Source organism: Mizuhopecten yessoensis, unplaced genomic scaffold (assembly GCF_002113885.1).
Source record: "Mizuhopecten yessoensis strain PY_sf001 unplaced genomic scaffold, ASM211388v2 scaffold4723, whole genome shotgun sequence".
NCBI lineage: Eukaryota > Metazoa > Mollusca > Bivalvia > Pectinida > Pectinidae > Mizuhopecten > Mizuhopecten yessoensis.
In genome coordinates this window covers 259,270-278,344 of record NW_018405689.1, presented here as the reverse complement: position 1 = coordinate 278,344, position 19,075 = coordinate 259,270, and the positions used below count along the sequence as shown (strand labels likewise).

The following is a 19,075-nucleotide window of genomic DNA, read 5'->3' as shown; positions in this document are numbered from 1 at the left end:
ATCTGACAAATAATGGACAAGCCTGTGGAAATGCGAAAATCGTCCGATATTTTGATGTTGAAGTGAACTGTTCTCTTGATGAGCGACCACTACGTCAAGGCTGAGATATCTACTGACCAGTTTTCCGTATGTACTAAGGATACCACGAGGGTCCTTGACCTTGTGCCAGCAGTACCATCGACCCTGCTATCATCAGTAACTACTCTTCAACCGGAGCATTAGAAAGGTGAACGGGCTTGATGGAATTCCAGCCCGCACTCTTAAACTCACATTCCAGAGATCACCAACTTATTTAGGATATATTTCATGCTGGCTCTTCGCGATTGAATGAAGGCTTTCATTCACTTACTTTCAAGAAAGGCGACAATTACAAGGCCGGAAACTATCGCCCCATCCTCCTGACGTCGATCCACAAGCTACTAGCGTACATTGTCTACACCAATGTGATTTATCACCTCCAGTAACACAGCTTGCAGTGCGATTACAAAGAGATCAACCAAGCGCCACTCGTGTGAAAGGCAATCCCATTTCCATTGGGAAATATTACAATGAGCTTATGCAAACGAGAGCATGTCGAAACAGCTCTACTGTAGTTTTCGATGGCGTTCGACAAAGAATCAGAACCGAAAGGTTACCGTGAAATCAACCAGCACGGCATAAGAGAGGAACACACTTTCATGAACAAGGGGCTTCCTAACAGACAGAACATAGGTTTTGCTAGAAAGACGATAGTGGACCACCTCACCAATTACATCGCGTGGGCCCCAATGGAAGTCTTTGGATCACTTCTCTTCCTGGCCTGCAGATTTTGCCATTCTGTGTAACATCTTACCATTGACCGACGACTGCCTCCTTTACACGAAGATCACTTCCCCACGAGACTCTTTCTTCTAGATGAAGGGACATCGACGGACTTAGGAAGTGGAAAGACAACTGGTTGACGAGCTTCATCCCATTACAAGTGCAAATGTGCGCTCCCATCCTGGTCAACAAGAGTGAGCGGTACAAGTTGGAATAACTTGTTTCATAATTGTTGCAATGTAAATAAAGTTTATATATAAGTGCGAGGTCATCTGCATTTTGAACAACTGAAGTCAACACACCATGGACAACATCAAGTTACTCTGACAGCAGAATATCAAGCGGAACAAGCACATATTCAATCTTTTCATTCAACCTCAATAAATATCCTACTAACATCACGGCAACCTATATCAGCATGCGATCTATTGCTGAACATCTGACCAAGTGACAAGCTGAAGAAGGTCCAATGTAGGTCTACTCGCTGTGCATTGTATCGCTGTAAATCGAAGACATTCAACAAATATAGCAGCTACACTCCCTTGTTGATGGTATTATTGCTGTTGTGTTTCGTTGAGGGGCGTAGGGTTCAGGCACTTAACCTTACCATAGGGTTCAGGCACATAACCTTACCGTAGGGTTCAGGCACTTAACCTTACCATGTACTATCATTGCTCATTGCCTTTTTGTTATAACCTCGGGAGCATACTTCCAGGAGACTACACAGACAGGGGCTCTGTACAAATCGCGACACCTCCAGCTACCGGCTCGACAGCTGAGCTCTCCATACAATTTTTGCTCTTTTGGGTTAAATCTGCCACTTAGGTATGTAACCAGCCCAAATCATCACGTGTTCTGGCTACATCCGCAGATTCTTTTCACCACAGCATATGCAACGTTTTATATACAAAAGCAGATTTTTTTTCTCTCTCGACATTCTCATCACAAAATTAACAATCATATATCCTGAGTCTGTATTCAAGAAACCGTTGTCGATCGAAAAGTAAAGTCTAGACACTGAAAAAGGTAATCGGATATAACTCTATCCAAAACTTTTCTCATTAACAAAATTTGGATTTTCATTTCTTTATCACTGGTACAAGAAACTTAAGAGTTTGTGAATGAATACGGTTTCATGAATAAGGGCCTTGAAATGAAATATTAACGTACCACACACAAATGTGATTGCATCATTAAAATCTGGTCATGTGGGTACAGCAAGACAAAATGAATTGCCCTGCGTCATAAAGCTGTTACGTCCTTCTGTCACTAATCGGTGAAGCTAGGGGCCAAAAAGTTGGAAAATCCAACAATTTAAAAGGATGAAAAAAAAAGACATTCTGTAAAATCACCAAACACAAACCCCGATAACCAATTAATTACTTTATTTGATTGTCTTGTACTTTACAAGATACTGCTTTAACAATCGCAAATAAAATACGTTTCAAACGAAAAATGTCAATTTCATAGCTCTGCAACCTTACGTGATAAATAAGAAGAGTTTGTATCTGATATATCAAAATGAAATATCACAGTTAGGAGATAGAATGAGCGGTACGAGTCAGTCCAGTCTTCCGAGGACAAGATGTGCTTTCCATTGCTTATGCATCACCAACGATATCTTATATACTGTCATACGCATTGAAACCTTTATAAGTCAAACAGGAACTAGATGTCACTGCTTGAAGTTCAATGAATGCAAAATGAACTTTTACACACATTCCATGGTACAAAAGCATATAAGGATACCACTACGCACACGATAGCGGACACAGCGGTGTTTTGAATGCAATGCTTCCTCAAATGTACAGACAATAACTGACACATATCCAACACAGAGAAACAGGAACATAACTGTCACAAAGTGTCACCGTCAATGTAAGTACAGCAGATGAACTGCTTGTTACCCGGGAATATATTTATTGCAACCTTTAAGGCTTCTGACAAAAGGTACTGATTCTCGATATAACTGACAATGAGAACATGCCAATACTATTTATATGTTGGTAGTACGTTGTGTATATTGAAAAAATGCCATTGGAAGTGAAACTAAAGAGCTATATTAAAACAGGCAGTGAAACTATTTAAAATATTGACGTAGCAAGTCGGATGGAAGGCAGAATGCAGGACATAACATCGGCTCGTGGAAAGTGACCTTCTTACTAGGGCCCGGAACATGTTTAATTACTACTTGTGAGCGTTAACTGGTAAAATTTAGAAATCTAAAACATAAAGGAGACGCATGTTGTGGTAATACTATTTTCAGGCAATATGATATTTTATTCAACTGATGATAAAATATTTAACTCTACCAGAAAGAAATCTTCTTGATACAAAGATAAAAAGACTAACAAGGATAAATGTGTCGACAAACAGAAAACAAATGTCATCAGTGTCGAAAATGATAAAATAATTGGGGTGAATACGTTATTTTACGAGATTTTTTTTTACACTTGAACACACACACACTCCTTAAAATTCCGTAATCAATTTAATAAATTAAAACTTCTGGAGGCTGACAAGGTTAGCCCTAAGCATTATTAATTGTGAAAAAGCACAAAAAAATCGACTACCCGGTAAATCCCAGGAAAGACAAACGACGTGGCCAAATATCCAGATATCAGATATGTGTAGGACTTGAGGAATTTAGCACCAGATAAGCAATGGCGGATCCAGAGGTTTTTTTTGGTCTTCAGGAAACCCACCCACCCTGAGAGTTTTCTTTAAAAAACATATATTTTCACCATTTTCCTTAATTTTCCCCACATGGAAACCCCCCTTGGAAATTTGGAAACCCTCCCAGATAGGTCTCTGGATCCGCCACTGATAAGGATGACCAAATTGAACGAAGAACAAAAGCCCACAAGCTAGACGAGAGGTATACATATCATTGAGGTAAAAATTAGAACTTAATACTGTAAATAAAATGTCAGCTTCTTTCAGTATGTATGAAAAACATAAGTGGTAGGTATCTTTTAAAAAAACACACTGTTCTCAAAGGTGTTTTAATCCCTTTTGAAACACCATATGCCTTTCAAGTTATAAATATAAGATTTTACATGAGTTTCCATTTCATATGAGATTTATAAAAACGAGTCTAAGAATTTAAATTTAGGGACCCTCTGGCGAGCTAAAATGAAAAATTTGTGACGAGTTTCATAAATTTTATATGAAATGAAAACGAGTGTAAGATACTTTTTATCAAATCAAGATTTATGGCATTTATTCGTGTAAAACGACAATTTTTATGCAACCTTGAAATGTAAAATGCCGCCATTTTGACTCCAGTGCGTAAGTATGTGACGTCATGTACTTGTCCTAGGCATGATGTCACAATTGAAACTTACAACCAATCACAGGGCTGAGAGATCATATAACATGGGTTAACCCTTGTAGTGTTACTACAGCCTTTTGGCTGTCTTGATAAGCGCTAGGTATTTCCCGGCGATAATGAAAAAAATATCAATAAATGCACAATCCCATGACTTAAATAGGTATTCAATAGGAAGCTATATATCTTTGCATTTGTTTTTCATAAAATCTTTAATACAGTTATCCCTGCCGTCTCTGTATCGAGAGGTAAATCCCTGTCAACTGCGCTTTTTCCAGAATATGCGATATGCCAGGGGGATATGGGTTGGTGCCAGGGGGATATGGGTTGAAGGGGAATATGGGTTGGTCTGGATTATGGTCTATCCACATCTAGCAGTATTGCACATGCGAAACATATGAAGGACAACTATATACCATTAATTATTATATACTTTTATTTCATAAGGATTGTTTTGCATGTGTGATACCGCTAGCTGTGAACAGGCCACATCCCAGATCCACCAATATCCACCCCCATCTGCCATAACTGTTTTACATCAGGTTCAACACATTTCAGAAAAGAAATAACACTTGATTTGCATTATAACTAATAATATTTTGATGTTTACCGCAAGTAGTATATGATAAAAAGGTTATATCCTCAGCTGCACAATTCTTGAACTATATCAGTCCTTGGGCCTCAAGCGCTTAAGGCTGGTATAGAAGAAATGATAACTTCTATGAACCTAGCATATAGGTATACATTTATTGTCCTTGTGGTAGGCAAACAAGTTTCCTTGCTTCCCTGTGATTAATCAATGTTTCAGAAGGGTGAAACATTATATAAAACATGGAATATTTATCCAGGTAACATACCTGGTAATTAAAATAACATTAAAATTTGGGTGAATATTTACTGGTAGCATCAGCTGTTGTTATCATGTTGTGACCCTCCATCGTGGCCACTCCATTGCTGTGTAGTATCTAGGTGCTCAGTTTGACTGTACTGTCGACTGTAACTACCCTTTAAATCTTGACCATCTCTTGATCTGTGGCTACGGTTGTACTTATCACTTTGATGTCTGTCTGACCTCTCATGACTTTGACGTCTACCTGACCCCTCGTGATCTCTAAAGTTTTGCGAATGGTATGGCTGATGAGTGTGTTGACCACTGTTTGAGTGTTGCCAGCCTCCCTGGTGTGCCATCCTCCAATCACTGTCCAAGGACCTTACGTTCTGTTGACCCCTGGAGTCCTGCCCTTGACCTTTGTAACTATCACCCTGACATCTACCTCCCTGGTGCGCCATCCTCCAATCACTGTCCAAGGACCTTACTTACTGTTGACCCCTTGAGTCCTGCCCTTGACCTTTGTAACTATCACCCTGACATCTACCTCCCTGGTGCGCCATCCTCCAATCACTGTCCAAGGACCTTACGAACTGTTGACCCCTGGAGTCCTGCCCTTGACCTTTGTAATCATCACCCTGACATCTACCTCTCTGGTGCGCCATCCTCCAATCACTGTCCAAGGACCTTACGTACTGTTGACCCCTTGAGTCCTGCCCTTGACCTTTGTAACTATCACCCCGATATCTAGAGCCCTGACCGTGCCCTCTATATTCATGCCTCTGACTCTTATAATTCTGATCTTGGGAATCCCAGCCACCCAATTCATTTTGCATGTCTCTCTTTCCTTCCTCTATCTCAAAAGTGTATTCACCATAAGGATATCTATCCTCATAGGTGGGCTCATATCTAGCATTGTCGTGGTAAGCGTCCGTGTGGTAGCTTTTACTATGGCTATCAGAATGTCGGTCATGCCAATGATAGGTATCTTGATCACGGCTTCCAGAACGTGGATCACAGTGTCTATGGGCATCGTTACAGTGGCTACCAGAACCTTGGTCGTCATTGTTGTGGAAGTCTTTACCTTGACTACCAGAGCGACCTTGTTGTTGTCTTTTAGAGTGTGAATGGTATGTAGATTGGGGTTTCTTCTGTTCAAGTTTATGCCTCTCTTCATTCTTGTAGCCTTCCAAACTGAAAAGAAACCAGACAAACTTGTGCAACATTTACAGTCATAGTTAACACTAATGTATTAATTACAGACAGGTATTTCTTAACAAAGGGGTCTGTGTAGACAGGTATTAGTTGTAAATGTCACCCTTATTGACAGGAATTAACTTTACATAGACATATTTAATAGACAGGTATTAGTTGTAAATGTCACCCTTATTGACAGGAATTAACTTTACATAGACGTATTTAATAGACAGGTATTTGTTACGCAAAAATGGTATTTACAGACTTACCTTTATGGACATGTATTCGCGATAAATAAATTGCCATCAGACAGTAATTATATATGTAAAAGGCGATCATAAATAGGTATTTCCTACAGAGAAGGTGTTTATTTACATGGCAGGTTTGACTGTACTACAATGATGTGATAACCTACAGAGTTTTGGTGTGTAGATTAGCCAGGTAGTTCTCGCGCTCCAAGTCATGGCCTCTGGCAGCATTGAACACTTGAAAGAGGAAGAAAATGATTGCAATAAGTACTTCTAAAATAGTTCAGTTCAGCTGCAAGTACAGAGTAACAAAATCTTACACTAAATAACCAAGTGACTTCCATTGATAACTGCAGAAGGATCAGGGCCCTGGCTATTCTGTATTACAGTAGAGTTAAAAACCATATGACATTTCTTTTCATGGATAAATAGTGGATTGTAAAGTTGAAAGAGTAATGAGAAATATTTTATAAATATACTTCATGACATTGACATTGAGCACAGCATCATCAACAGCTAACTCATTCAAGGTAATAACACTCATACACTAAAATTGTATCACAGTTCATGAAGATCTACTGGAAATTAAAGAACAGGACAGCTATTTATAAAATGATTTTTTCTTGACAAAAGCATACCTTGTATGGCTTCCTCTGGTTTAAAGGCTAAACGTTCTATCATGTACCTGTAACAGATAAATAGATGTTGGCTCATGATAGACTAAACGTCCTATCATGTACCTGTAACAGATAAATATATGTTGGCTCATGATAGACTAAACGTCCTATCATGTACCTGTAACAGATAAATAGATGTTGGCTCATGATAGGCTAAACGTTCTATCATGTACCTGTAACAGCTAAATAGATGTTGGCTCATGATAGACTCAACGTTCTATCATGTACCTGTAATAGATAAATAGATGTTGGCTCATGATAGACTAAAAGTTCTATCATGTACCTGTAACAGCTAAATAGATGTTGGCTCATGATAGACTCAACGTTCTATCATGTACCTGTAATAGATAAATAGATGTTGGCTCATGATAGACTCAACGTTCTATCATGTACCTGTAATAGATAAATAGATGTTGGCTCATGATAGACTCAACGTTCTATCATGTACCTGTAACAGATAAATAGATGTTGGCTATTGCATTATTCAGTAGCATGACACCTGAAACAATGTTTGTCGAGAGTTATCTTCCTTATCTGTCTGTGATCAGTTTTAAACCAGCCTGAAAATGAGATGAACTGATGACACACCTAGAGGAACAAGTAGATGGACTGTTCCAACACGCCTGTTTGTCTAATAGTACTTTGTATACATACTAAAGACAAGTGTTTGTTGGTAGAGCTGTACCAGATCTGACATGATAGATAACAGATACGCAACTGAATACTGACAGTAACACTTCATCTCTCTGTACTTCTGTGGAGATTTCTGGTAATTTCACCATTACTTAATGGCAGTAGGAATAGCATGATCATATAGGCTTATTATTAAAGATATACGACCACTGTCAAATGAAAAACATTGAGGTTGCCAATAGCTTAAAGATCAAAACCGAAAAATGTCTACATGCACCAAAGTTGATTTTTACACTGGTTAATATGATGCTATAATGAAGCGTGATAAAGATGAGTCTAGTACTGACCTACACACCATGTACCCAGTCCTGTTAACTCCGTGGGTACAGTGTACTGGCTGACATGGTGATAAAATGAAGTGTGATAAAGGGGAGTCCAGTACTGACCTGCATACCATGTAGCCATTCCTGTTGACTCCGTGGGTACAGTGTACTGGCTGACATGGCGATAAAATGAAGTGTGATATAGTTTGTGTCTAGTACTGACCTGCACACCGTGTAGCCAGTCCTGTTGACTCCGTGGGTACAGTGTACTGGCTGACATGGCGATAAAATGAAGTGTGATATAGTTTGTGTCTAGTACTGACCTACACACCATGTAGCCAGTCCTGTTAACTCCGTGGGTACAGTGTACTGGCTGACATGGCGATAAAATGAAGTGTGATATAGTTTGTGTCTAGTACTGACCTACACACCATGTAGCCAGTCCTGTTAACTCCGTGGGTACAGTGTACTGGCTGACATGGCGATAAAATGAAGTGTGATATAGTTTGTGTCTAGTACTGACCTACACACCATGTAGCCAGTCCTGTTAACTCCGTGGGTACAGTGTACTGGCTGACATGGCGATAAAATGAAGTGTGATATAGTTTGTGTCTAGTACTGACCTACACACCATGTAGCCAGTCCTGTTAACTCCGTGGGTACAGTGTACTGGCTGACATGGCGATATAATGAAGTGTGATATAGTTTGTGTCTAGTACTGACCTACACACCATGTAGCCAGTCCTGTTGTCTCCGTGGGTACAGTGTACTGGTTGACATGGTGATATAATGAAGTGTGATATAGTTTGTGTCTAGTACTGACCTACACACCATGTAGCCAGTCCTGTTGTCTCCGTGGGTACAGTGTACTGGTTGACATGGTGATATAATGAAGTGTGATATAGTTTGTGTCTAGTACTGACCTACACACCATGTAGCCAGTCCTGTTGTCTCCGTGGGTACAGTGTACTGGTTGACATGGTGATATAATGAAGTGTGATATAGTTTGTGTCTAGTACTGACCTACACACCATGTAGCCAGTCCTGTTGTCTCCGTGGGTACAGTGTACTGGTTGACATGGTGATATAATGAAGTGTGATATAGTTTGTGTCTAGTACTGACCTACACACCATGTAGCCAGTCCTGTTGTCTCCGTGGGTACAGTGTACTGGTTGACATGGTGATATAATGAAGTGTGATATAGTTTGTGTCTAGTACTGACCTACACACCATGTAGCCAGTCCTGTTGTCTCCGTGGGTACAGTGTACTGGTTGACATGGTGATATAATGAAGTGTGATATAGTTTGTGTCTAGTACTGACCTACACACCATGTAGCCAGTCCTGTTGTCTCCGTGGGTACAGTGTACTGGTTGACATGGTGATATAATGAAGTGTGATATAGTTTGTGTCTAGTACTGACCTACACACCATGTAGCCAGTCCTGTTGTCTCCGTGGGTACAGTGTACTGGTTGACATGGTGATATAATGAAGTGTGATATAGTTTGTGTCTAGTACTGACCTACACACCATGTAGCCAGTCCTGTTGTCTCCGTGGGTACAGTGTACTGGTTGACATGGTGATATAATGAAGTGTGATATAGTTTGTGTCTAGTACTGACCTGCACACCATGTAGCCAGTCCTGTTGTCTCCGTGGGTACAGTGTACTGGTTGACATGGTGATATAATGAAGTGTGATATAGTTTGTGTCTAGTACTGACCTACACACCATGTAGCCAGTCCTGTTGTCTCCGTGGGTACAGTGTACTGGTTGACATGGTGATATAATGAAGTGTGATATAGTTTGTGTCTAGTACTGACCTACACACCATGTAGCCAGTCCTGTTGTCTCCGTGGGTACAGTGTACTGGTTGACATGGTGATATAATGAAGTGTGATATAGTTTGTGTCTAGTACTGACCTACACACCATGTAGCCAGTCCTGTTGTCTCCGTGGGTACAGTGTACTGGTTGACATGGTGATATAATGAAGTGTGATATAGTTTGTGTCTAGTACTGACCTACACACCATGTAGCCAGTCCTGTTGTCTCCGTGGGTACAGTGTACTGGTTGACATGGTGATATAATGAAGTGTGATATAGTTTGTGTCTAGTACTGACCTACACACCATGTAGCCAGTCCTGTTGTCTCCGTGGGTACAGTGTACTGGTTGACATGGTGATATAATGAAGTGTGATATAGTTTGTGTCTAGTACTGACCTACACACCATGTAGCCAGTCCTGTTGTCTCCGTGGGTACAGTGTACTGGTTGACATGGTGATATAATGAAGTGTGATATAGTTTGTGTCTAGTACTGACCTACACACCATGTAGCCAGTCCTGTTGTCTCCGTGGGTACAGTGTACTGGTTGACATGGTGATATAATGAAGTGTGATATAGTTTGTGTCTAGTACTGACCTGCACACCATGTAGCCAGTCCTGTTGTCTCCGTGGGTACAGTGTACTGGTTGACATGGTGATATAATGAAGTGTGATATAGTTTGTGTCTAGTACTGACCTGCACACCATGTAGCCAGTCCTGTTGTCTCCGTGGGTACAGTGTACTGGTTGACATGGTGATATAATGAAGTGTGATATAGTTTGTGTCTAGTACTGACCTGCACACCATGTAGCCAGTCCTGTTGTCTCCGTGGGTACAGTGTACTGGTTGACATGGTGATATAATGAAGTGTGATATAGTTTGTGTCTAGTACTGACCTGCACACCATGTAGCCAGTCCTGTTGTCTCCGTGGGTACAGTGTACTGGTTGACATGGTGATATAATGAAGTGTGATATAGTTTGTGTCTAGTACTGACCTGCATACCACATAGCCAGTCCTGTTAACTCCGTGGGTACAGTGTACTCCTATCACAGCGGCTGAAATGCACAATTTTGTTCAATAAGATTAATAATTTTTGAATTATACTATATCAAAGTTTTACCTTATACAAAAACAATGTTTGTCATAGCGTGACAAAAGGACCAGTTGGTCTAGAAACATTGCGACACATTTGATACGTACATTGTTTGTGTATAAGGTAAAACTTTGATTTTGTTGTTTTTTGTTTGTCTTTTTTGCCTGGTATAAAAGTGCATTGGCTATTTTCAATAAGTGTAGATTTACTAATGTCAGTGCAAAAACACCATGTAAGCATATCATATTTTGGGATATTTTGGATGCGCTTTTATTTTGGTTTATTTAGCGCTTCCAGTGAAATTTAATTCACCAAAATTTCAGCAGATTTTGCCTATGTACAAACCAATTTGTATTGCTCATCAACAGACTTCCACACCTCCTGATAGCATATTAAGTTATTAGCCACATTGTATAACAAAACACTAGCAATTAACAACCTTTTATAAATATTATGTTCATAGCAAACACATTATTAGTGGCTTCTCAGTTTAGCTATAAAACCTGTTTCACTGTAAATGTATCAAGTTCAGAAGAGGAAAACAAGTAAGTAAATGTTACCATCATCACTTTCAGCTTTAGTTGTTTCAACAGCATCAAAAAACCTGCAAAACAAAACAACTTGTTATCCCATATCTGTCTCATAACTTGTCATATACATTTAAACTAGAAAATGTCTGTAAGACATGAATGCCCCCGTCACCATATGAAATTAGTTTCAGTGTTTGATGTTTGACAGGACAGGACGCGACGAACATGGGCAACACTAAATGCCCCCCCCCCCCCCCCCCCCCCAATTTTATGGCAGGGTATAAAAACAAATCTAAGAATATCTCAAAACACATTTTTACAATGATTATACTGGTAAAGCATCAAGTGCCAACGTCATTACTCTTTGAGCATACATCATGTGATACAATCTTTATGCTACTGCGAGTCCTGTCGTCAAAATCCAAGGGTTCTGTTCTTGATACACAAGTTTTCTCTACACCTTTGGAATATATCATGATGAAATATAACACTTGTGGTAAGATAAATTAACTTCATGTATACAAATCTGACTGACCGCTGGTGTGTGCCTGTCTTTGAAGATCACAGAGCAGCGACACCCAACATCAAAGCTTTGATGTCACATTAACTGTTACGCTGCTGCTGGTTCTTTTTACACCACATCAACGACATCAATCTAGTCTACTTGCATCGTCTCATGTCATGTAAAGAGCCTTTGATTTTGTCATAACATATTCTAAAGCTGTAGAGAAGATATGTACATCGAAACCAGAATCTGGATTTCAAAGATGACCCACTTCTTGGTTAATCCACTCACCTATGGACCACATCGTCTGAAGGTATCACATGTCCCTCTGTAAAAATTTTGAGATATTCAACTCCATTTTTTGTGAAATCCTGCAAATAATAAATATAGCATATATATATATTTTAAAGATGTGTGCGGTTGCAGTTATGAATAAAATTTAAACTTTGTTTAATCAAAGGGTTTCTAGGGAGGCTAAACAGATACATCTACACCTACTTACTTACTCTAGAGCTAATTTCTTCACCTACTTATAATTTGAAAATGTTTGACAATATGACGATGGCAATGTTGTGTTTCTTTATGAGATAAACAATTACCTGCAGAACTGTAAGACAATGGATAGATTAAGTATGCCTTACTCATTCATTCCTAATAATAATTAATAAATTACACCCCTGCCATTTTCTTTAGTTGGTCCTCTATACAACATTGATATACTTGGCACAGGGATATCTCATACCATATAAGGTAAGTCTGTCAAAGATTTACCTCTATTTCCCCTATTGGGTTCCACTTCTTTGCCCCTAGGTGCTCACTCATCATTTATACAACATTATATCTTTGACCCAGTGATGCTTTATTCCATCTTGGATTGAAATCTCTCTCTTCTACTTCTACTTCTAAATGGTGCTGACCAACTTCAACAATTTGAAGATAAAATGTCAGACGAGGAGGGAAACATGGAGAGAGATTGTTTTTAAAAGATACAAGAGGTCTAATTTGCATTTGAAAAGTGACAGTGGAGGGCTGATTTGAATAATTCTGTTGTGGGGCTCGTAATAATGTCAGGTGGGAGTTTATTCCACTCGGGTATAGTTCGAGGGAAGAATGATGCCTTTCTGGTCTGGGTTTTTGGGTGGGGAATTTGATATGAAAACTGGTGGTTTGTTCGGGATTTTCTAACTGTAGGGATTAATCTGTCTGATTTTACGATAGCGACTTTCTGGTTTACAATGTTATGAAGCATGGTCAGAAGAGCATCTCTATGTCTATCTGCTAGAGGGCGCAGCTTTTAGGTGGTCCAACATTTCTGACACACTGTACTTAGGAGTAGCCCTTTAAAGATTGTCACTTCCTCAACCCCCCCCCCCAATAGGTTGAACCATTTCTAAATGAAAGGTCAACAACAGATAGTCAGACAGTTGAGGCAACATGGCATAACATTCACTCCTGAAATAGCATAATGAATTATTCCAACCATTGAATTGGAAGAGTTCAGATGTGTCTTCAGGGGTGAATGAGTTAAAAATAGGGGAAAACTCTGAGGGATATTGCTGTCAGTAATTAATCTTTGCAGTGTGTTCATCTCTTTCAGTTATTCCATTTGTTTACTGCAGACTTCTTAAATTCATCTGTTTGTTTAAATCTAATTCTAATTTTGAATCCTTTCCCACTACATTGTGCTTTGAAAATAAAGTTATTTGAGAAAAAGTCTGTATGGTAATACTTTCCTGACAGCAGCAACATCACATGACAATTTTACACCTGTGAAGTAATGATTGGTCGTGACAGTCATGTGACAATACTCACGTCGGTGAAATAGTACTTCTTAGTGAAGGTGAGGTCTATCACCAGTTTTAGTTTTTTCTGTTCTTTCTCTACGTGATCTATCAGCTGTTTTGGAGTGAACCTGTGAACAAATGTTTCATGTTATTATCAGCCTCGCAGCTATTGGAGTAAATGTTTGGAAACTTGAAAGTTTGGTCTACTTCATCCTATACTTCTACGTCCATGTAACCCTTGTATAAAGGTTCAAATAGCAGAACCAGAGAAATGTTTATATTGTGATTTTTAATGACTAGTACGATATGTACTCTCTCACCTTGTCCGATGAAGGTGACAGATTGTACTAGTCAACCTCATCGAAAATTTGCATATAATAAACAAGTCACCGAAATGTCACATATAACATTCACTTGTTGTGCTACATATGGGCCTGTATACCATCTACCCTTACCAACCCGGAGAGAAATATCATCTGTATACCATCTACCCTTACCAACCCGGAGAGAAATACCATCTGTATACCATCTACCCTTACCAACCCGGAGATAAATATCATCTATATAACATCTACCCTTACCAACCTGGAGAGAAATGTCCCATATAACCATGTTTACAACACTTAACCCTGTATTTCTATATCACTGTAACCATGTTTACAACACTTAACCCTGTATTTCTATATCACTGTAACCATGTTTACAACACTTAACCCTGTATTTCTATATCACTGTAACCATGTTTACAACACTTAACCCTGTATTTCTATATCACTGTAACCATGTTTACAACACTTAACCCTGTATTTCTATATCACTGTAACCATGTTTACAACACTTAACCCTGTATTTCTATATCACTGTAACCATGTTTACAACACTTAACCCTGTATTTCTATATCACTGTAACCATGTTTACAACACTTAACCCTGTATTTCTATATCACTGTAACCATGTTTACAACACTTAACCCTGTATTTCTATATCACTGTAACCATGTTTACAACACTTAACCCTGTATTTCTATATCACTGTAACCATGTTTACAACACTTAACCCTGTATTTCTATATCACTGTAACCATGTTTACAACACTTAACCCTGTATTTCTATATCACTGTAACCATGTTTACAACACTTAACCCTGTATTTCTATATCACTGTAACCATGTTTACAACACTTAACCCTGTATTTCTATATCACTGTAACCATGTTTACAACACTTAACCCTGTATTTCTATATCATGGTAACCATGTTTACAACACTTAACCCTGTATTTCTATATCACTGTAACCATGTTTACAACACTTAACCCTGTTTTTCTATAGCACTGTAACCATGTTTACAACACTTAACCCTGTATTTCTATATCACTGTTACCATGTTTACAACACTTAACCCTGTATTTCTATCTCACTGTAACCATGTTTTAGAGTACAGTGTACCAACTGTATTTCACATGTAACTGTTGTTTAAAATTTGACCAAGAGGACTTTGTTTCTATTTAAGAAACCCAAATAGCCTGTATCAGTCAGATGTTATTTAAAGGTGTTGGCAAAATATATTCATTGCTGAAATAGTAATGCTCATGAGAATATGGCAACCATATATAGTATGAACATTTATCTTACTAACTTGATTTATTATCTTACTAACTTTGATTCATTATCTTACTAACTTTGATTCAATATCTTACTAACTTTGATTTATTATCTTACTAACTTTGATTCATTATCTTACTAACTTTGATTCATTATCTTATTAACTTTGATTCATTATCTTACTAACTTTGATTTATTTTCTTATTACTAACTTTGATTTATTATCTTACTAACTTTGATTCATTTTCTTACTTACTTTGATTCATTATTTTACTTACTTTGATTCATTATCTTACTAACTTTGATTCATTATCTTATTAACTTTGATTTATTTTCTTACTAACTTTGATTTATTATCTTACTAACTTTGATTCATTATCTTATTAACTTTGATTCATTATCTTACTAACTTTGATTCATTATCTTATTAACTTTGATTCATTATCTTACTAACTTTGATTAATTATCTTACTAATTTTGATTTATTATCTTACTAATTTTGATTCATTATCTTTCTAACTTTGATTCATTATCTTATTAACTTTGATTCATTATCTTACTTTGATTTATTATCTTACTAACTTTGATTTATTATCTTATTATATTTGATTCATAATCTTACTATCTTTGATTCATTATCTTACTAACTTTGATTCATTATCTTATTAACTTTGATTCATTATCTTACTAACTTTGATTTATTATCTTACTAACTTTGATTCATTATCTTACTAACTTTGATTCATTATCTTATTAACTTTGATTCATTATCTTACTAACTTTGATTTATTATCTTACTAACTTTGATTCATTATCTTACTAACTTTGATTCATTATCTTATTAACTTTGATTCATTATCTTACTAACTTTGATTTATTATCTTACTAACTTTGATTTATTATCTTACTAACTTTGATTCATTATCTTATTAACTTTGATTTATTATCTTACTAACTTTGATTTATTATCTTACTAACTTTGATTTATTATCTTATTAACTTTGATTCATAATCTTACTAACTTTGATTTATTATCTTATTAACTTTGATTCATTATCTTACTTACTTTGATTCATTATCTTATTAACTTTGATTCATTATCTTACTAACTTTGATTTATTATCTTACTAATTACTTTGATTTATTATCTTACTTATTTTGATTTATTATCTTACTAATTTTGATTCATTATCTTACTAACTTTGATTCATTATCTTTCTAACTTTGATTCATTATCTTATTAACTTTTATTCATTATCTTTCTAACTTTGATTTATTATCTTACTAATTTTGATTTATTATCTGATTAACTTTGATTCATTATCTTACTAACTTTGATTTATTATCTTACTAATTACTTTGATTTATTATCTTACTTATTTTGATTTATTATCTTACTAATTTTGATTTATTATCTGATTAACTTTGATTCATTATCTTACTAACTTTGATTTATTATCTTACTAACTTTGATTTATTATCTTATTAACTTTGATTTATTATCTTACTAATTTTGATTCACACAGCTCTGCAGTCCATGTAAGCCGTACATACACAGGATAAGTAACTGATTTGATTACTGTTCAATCTTATTAAAATCATCTATTACATGGCTCCGCTAGCTTCGTAAAACATGAAATCAACGGAGGATTTTAATCAGATTGATCAATGTTGATAGCCCTTTACTTCAGCAAGCTAATGTAAACTTTTTAATACTTACCACTTTTCTGCAGGAACCAACCTCAAAAGTCCCTTCAAATTCAGAAATTAAGGTAATTTGAATTAGTTTCATATTTCTAATAATACAACCAAAGTTGAAAAACAAAATCACTGAAGTTGATACTCTTTCAAAAAACTGCACATTCTTATAAATGGATATGAAGATAGTCTGCCTTGGAGTGTGGATTCTTTTTAATTAATAATCTTAAAATTGTGTGAGAATTATGCAATACCAATATCATATCCATTTGATTGTAAAGTAAGGAGTTTTAGAATGATTTACCAATATAGATTATTGATATAAGATACAGGGTGGTAACATTAGCACTGGGGGTGGGGGTGGGGCTGGGGATGGGTGTAATTTCTTTGTTACGAGAATAAGTGACTATCTGGTATTTCACATATGCATGTGGAAGATAGGGAAATTGCACAAGAGGGGTTGAATGAATACGATAGTACCATTGTCTTCACCTTTGGATTTACTCCCTGTTCATAACTGAATACCTGGGTTGCTTTTGTTTAATGCAATTCAAACAGGTGGACCAGAGTTGTTCATTTATGAATTGAGATCGGACCTAATAATCTGATGCTGATTTTAGAAAAGCCTTGACAAAGCCTTCCGAGGCCTGCATAAATATTTGCAGGTCCCCCAGGATTTATACCCAAAAATGTGACATTTAAAAACAGACAAACCGGTTGTTCCGCATTTAAACGACCAGGCCCAAGGTATATGAAAAAGTTTTTTTTTTTATCTAAAGTAAAATAATGATCTAGATCTCAAAGCAGCTGCCCCCTGACTAAACATGACAAAGTCAATCTTCTGATTGTGGAAAACGGCATAAAGATATTGTCATCAAGTGCCGTAACAGTTACTTCCCTATTCATGTTAGGTATAGATACTTGAACCTGTACACATCTCACTTCAGATAGCTCTATATTACAAATATACTGGAAGGAGAGGAAGCACTATGATATATATATATCACACGCAAATGTAAAAGTTTCTTACATGTTTCAATGGTACTTTGAAGCACACAATGTTGGTTCCAGGAATAACTTTTCCACAGTTGGAATAGTCCAGCCACCTATAACATTAAAATACACACCCTTTAAACTGAAAATCAGACACCTCTGCTGGTGTGTTACCATTAAGGTTCCGTATGATCTACCAATTGATATAAACGTTCAAAATACAAGTTAAACTACATGCTATTCTCAAAATAAAGATGGACGTCTTTGTTTTTTAGCAATTAGTTTAAACATTGCTAAATATATTTCTGTAACAGCATACAAGAAATGTGACAAAACAGTTAACTTCATTCTATATTGATTCCGTGCATGTAGAAAAATAGCTTACCACCTTTTTTTAATCAGAGTTATCTTTAATTTGATACCAAAGTTCAATCATGTGACTAGTGTGTGGTTGGGTTTGTGTGACTATTCTAGAATTATATATTCTTTTCGTGAGTTATCTTGCAAAACATTGTTTTCATTAAAAAATTATAGGAGTAGTGAAATTTATGAAGCTGATAAAAATCAATGTTTGGGTACGCGCACCGAAACTGGTCACGTAATGGAAGCCTTTTTTATGACGATGACCGGACTCACTTAAGTTGTCATCGAATTCAGTAACCTGGGTGAAGTAATGTTTATTTAATTACCGATCAGGAGGAGGCATCTTCTGACGATATGTTATAGACTGATTGTAGGTGTCAAAAACAGAACTTCTCACTAGTTTCTGTAGAACATGCTGTAAAATCTTGGTCATCTTTATGCTTGAATTTCAGGAGAGTTCGATTGTAAATAGGTTGATTGTTAAGGTGGAGAGTCCCTACCCTCTGTTGTACTTTTGACAATTTGCTCGAAAAACTTATCTTTGCAATTTATGCACACACAACAAGGAGATACTTTTATTTATTTTTTTACTTTTTTCACAAAAGAAATCTCCACCACGGGGCTTACGATCTATTGA

At 36.9% G+C, this 19,075-nt stretch overlaps 1 protein-coding gene across 3 annotated transcripts; it reads right to left on the bottom strand.

Moving 5' to 3' along the window:
- Positions 1-4,108: 4,108 nt before the first annotated feature.
- On the bottom strand, positions 4,109-18,870 carry LOC110449637 (RNA/RNP complex-1-interacting phosphatase-like). 3 transcript variants are annotated; one of them, XM_021496622.1, is made up of 11 exons: positions 18,765-18,870; positions 18,113-18,188; positions 17,105-17,136; positions 13,809-13,908; positions 12,288-12,367; positions 11,522-11,565; positions 10,863-10,923; positions 7,045-7,091; positions 6,574-6,643; positions 5,407-6,155; positions 4,109-5,304 (listed from the first exon to the last, which is right to left on the bottom strand). In XM_021496622.1, the coding sequence occupies exons 1-10, from the start codon at positions 18,779-18,781 to the stop codon at positions 5,450-5,452; spliced, it is 1,233 nt and encodes a 410-aa protein (XP_021352297.1). In that variant the 5' UTR covers positions 18,782-18,870; the 3' UTR covers positions 4,109-5,304; positions 5,407-5,449. The 3 variants fall into 3 exon arrangements, with proteins under 3 accessions (XP_021352297.1, XP_021352295.1, XP_021352294.1); XM_021496620.1 differs by adding an exon at positions 10,763-10,789 and having other exon boundaries at positions 4,109-6,155; positions 10,890-10,923; XM_021496619.1 differs by having other exon boundaries at positions 4,109-6,155.
- Positions 18,871-19,075: the final 205 nt, after the last annotated feature.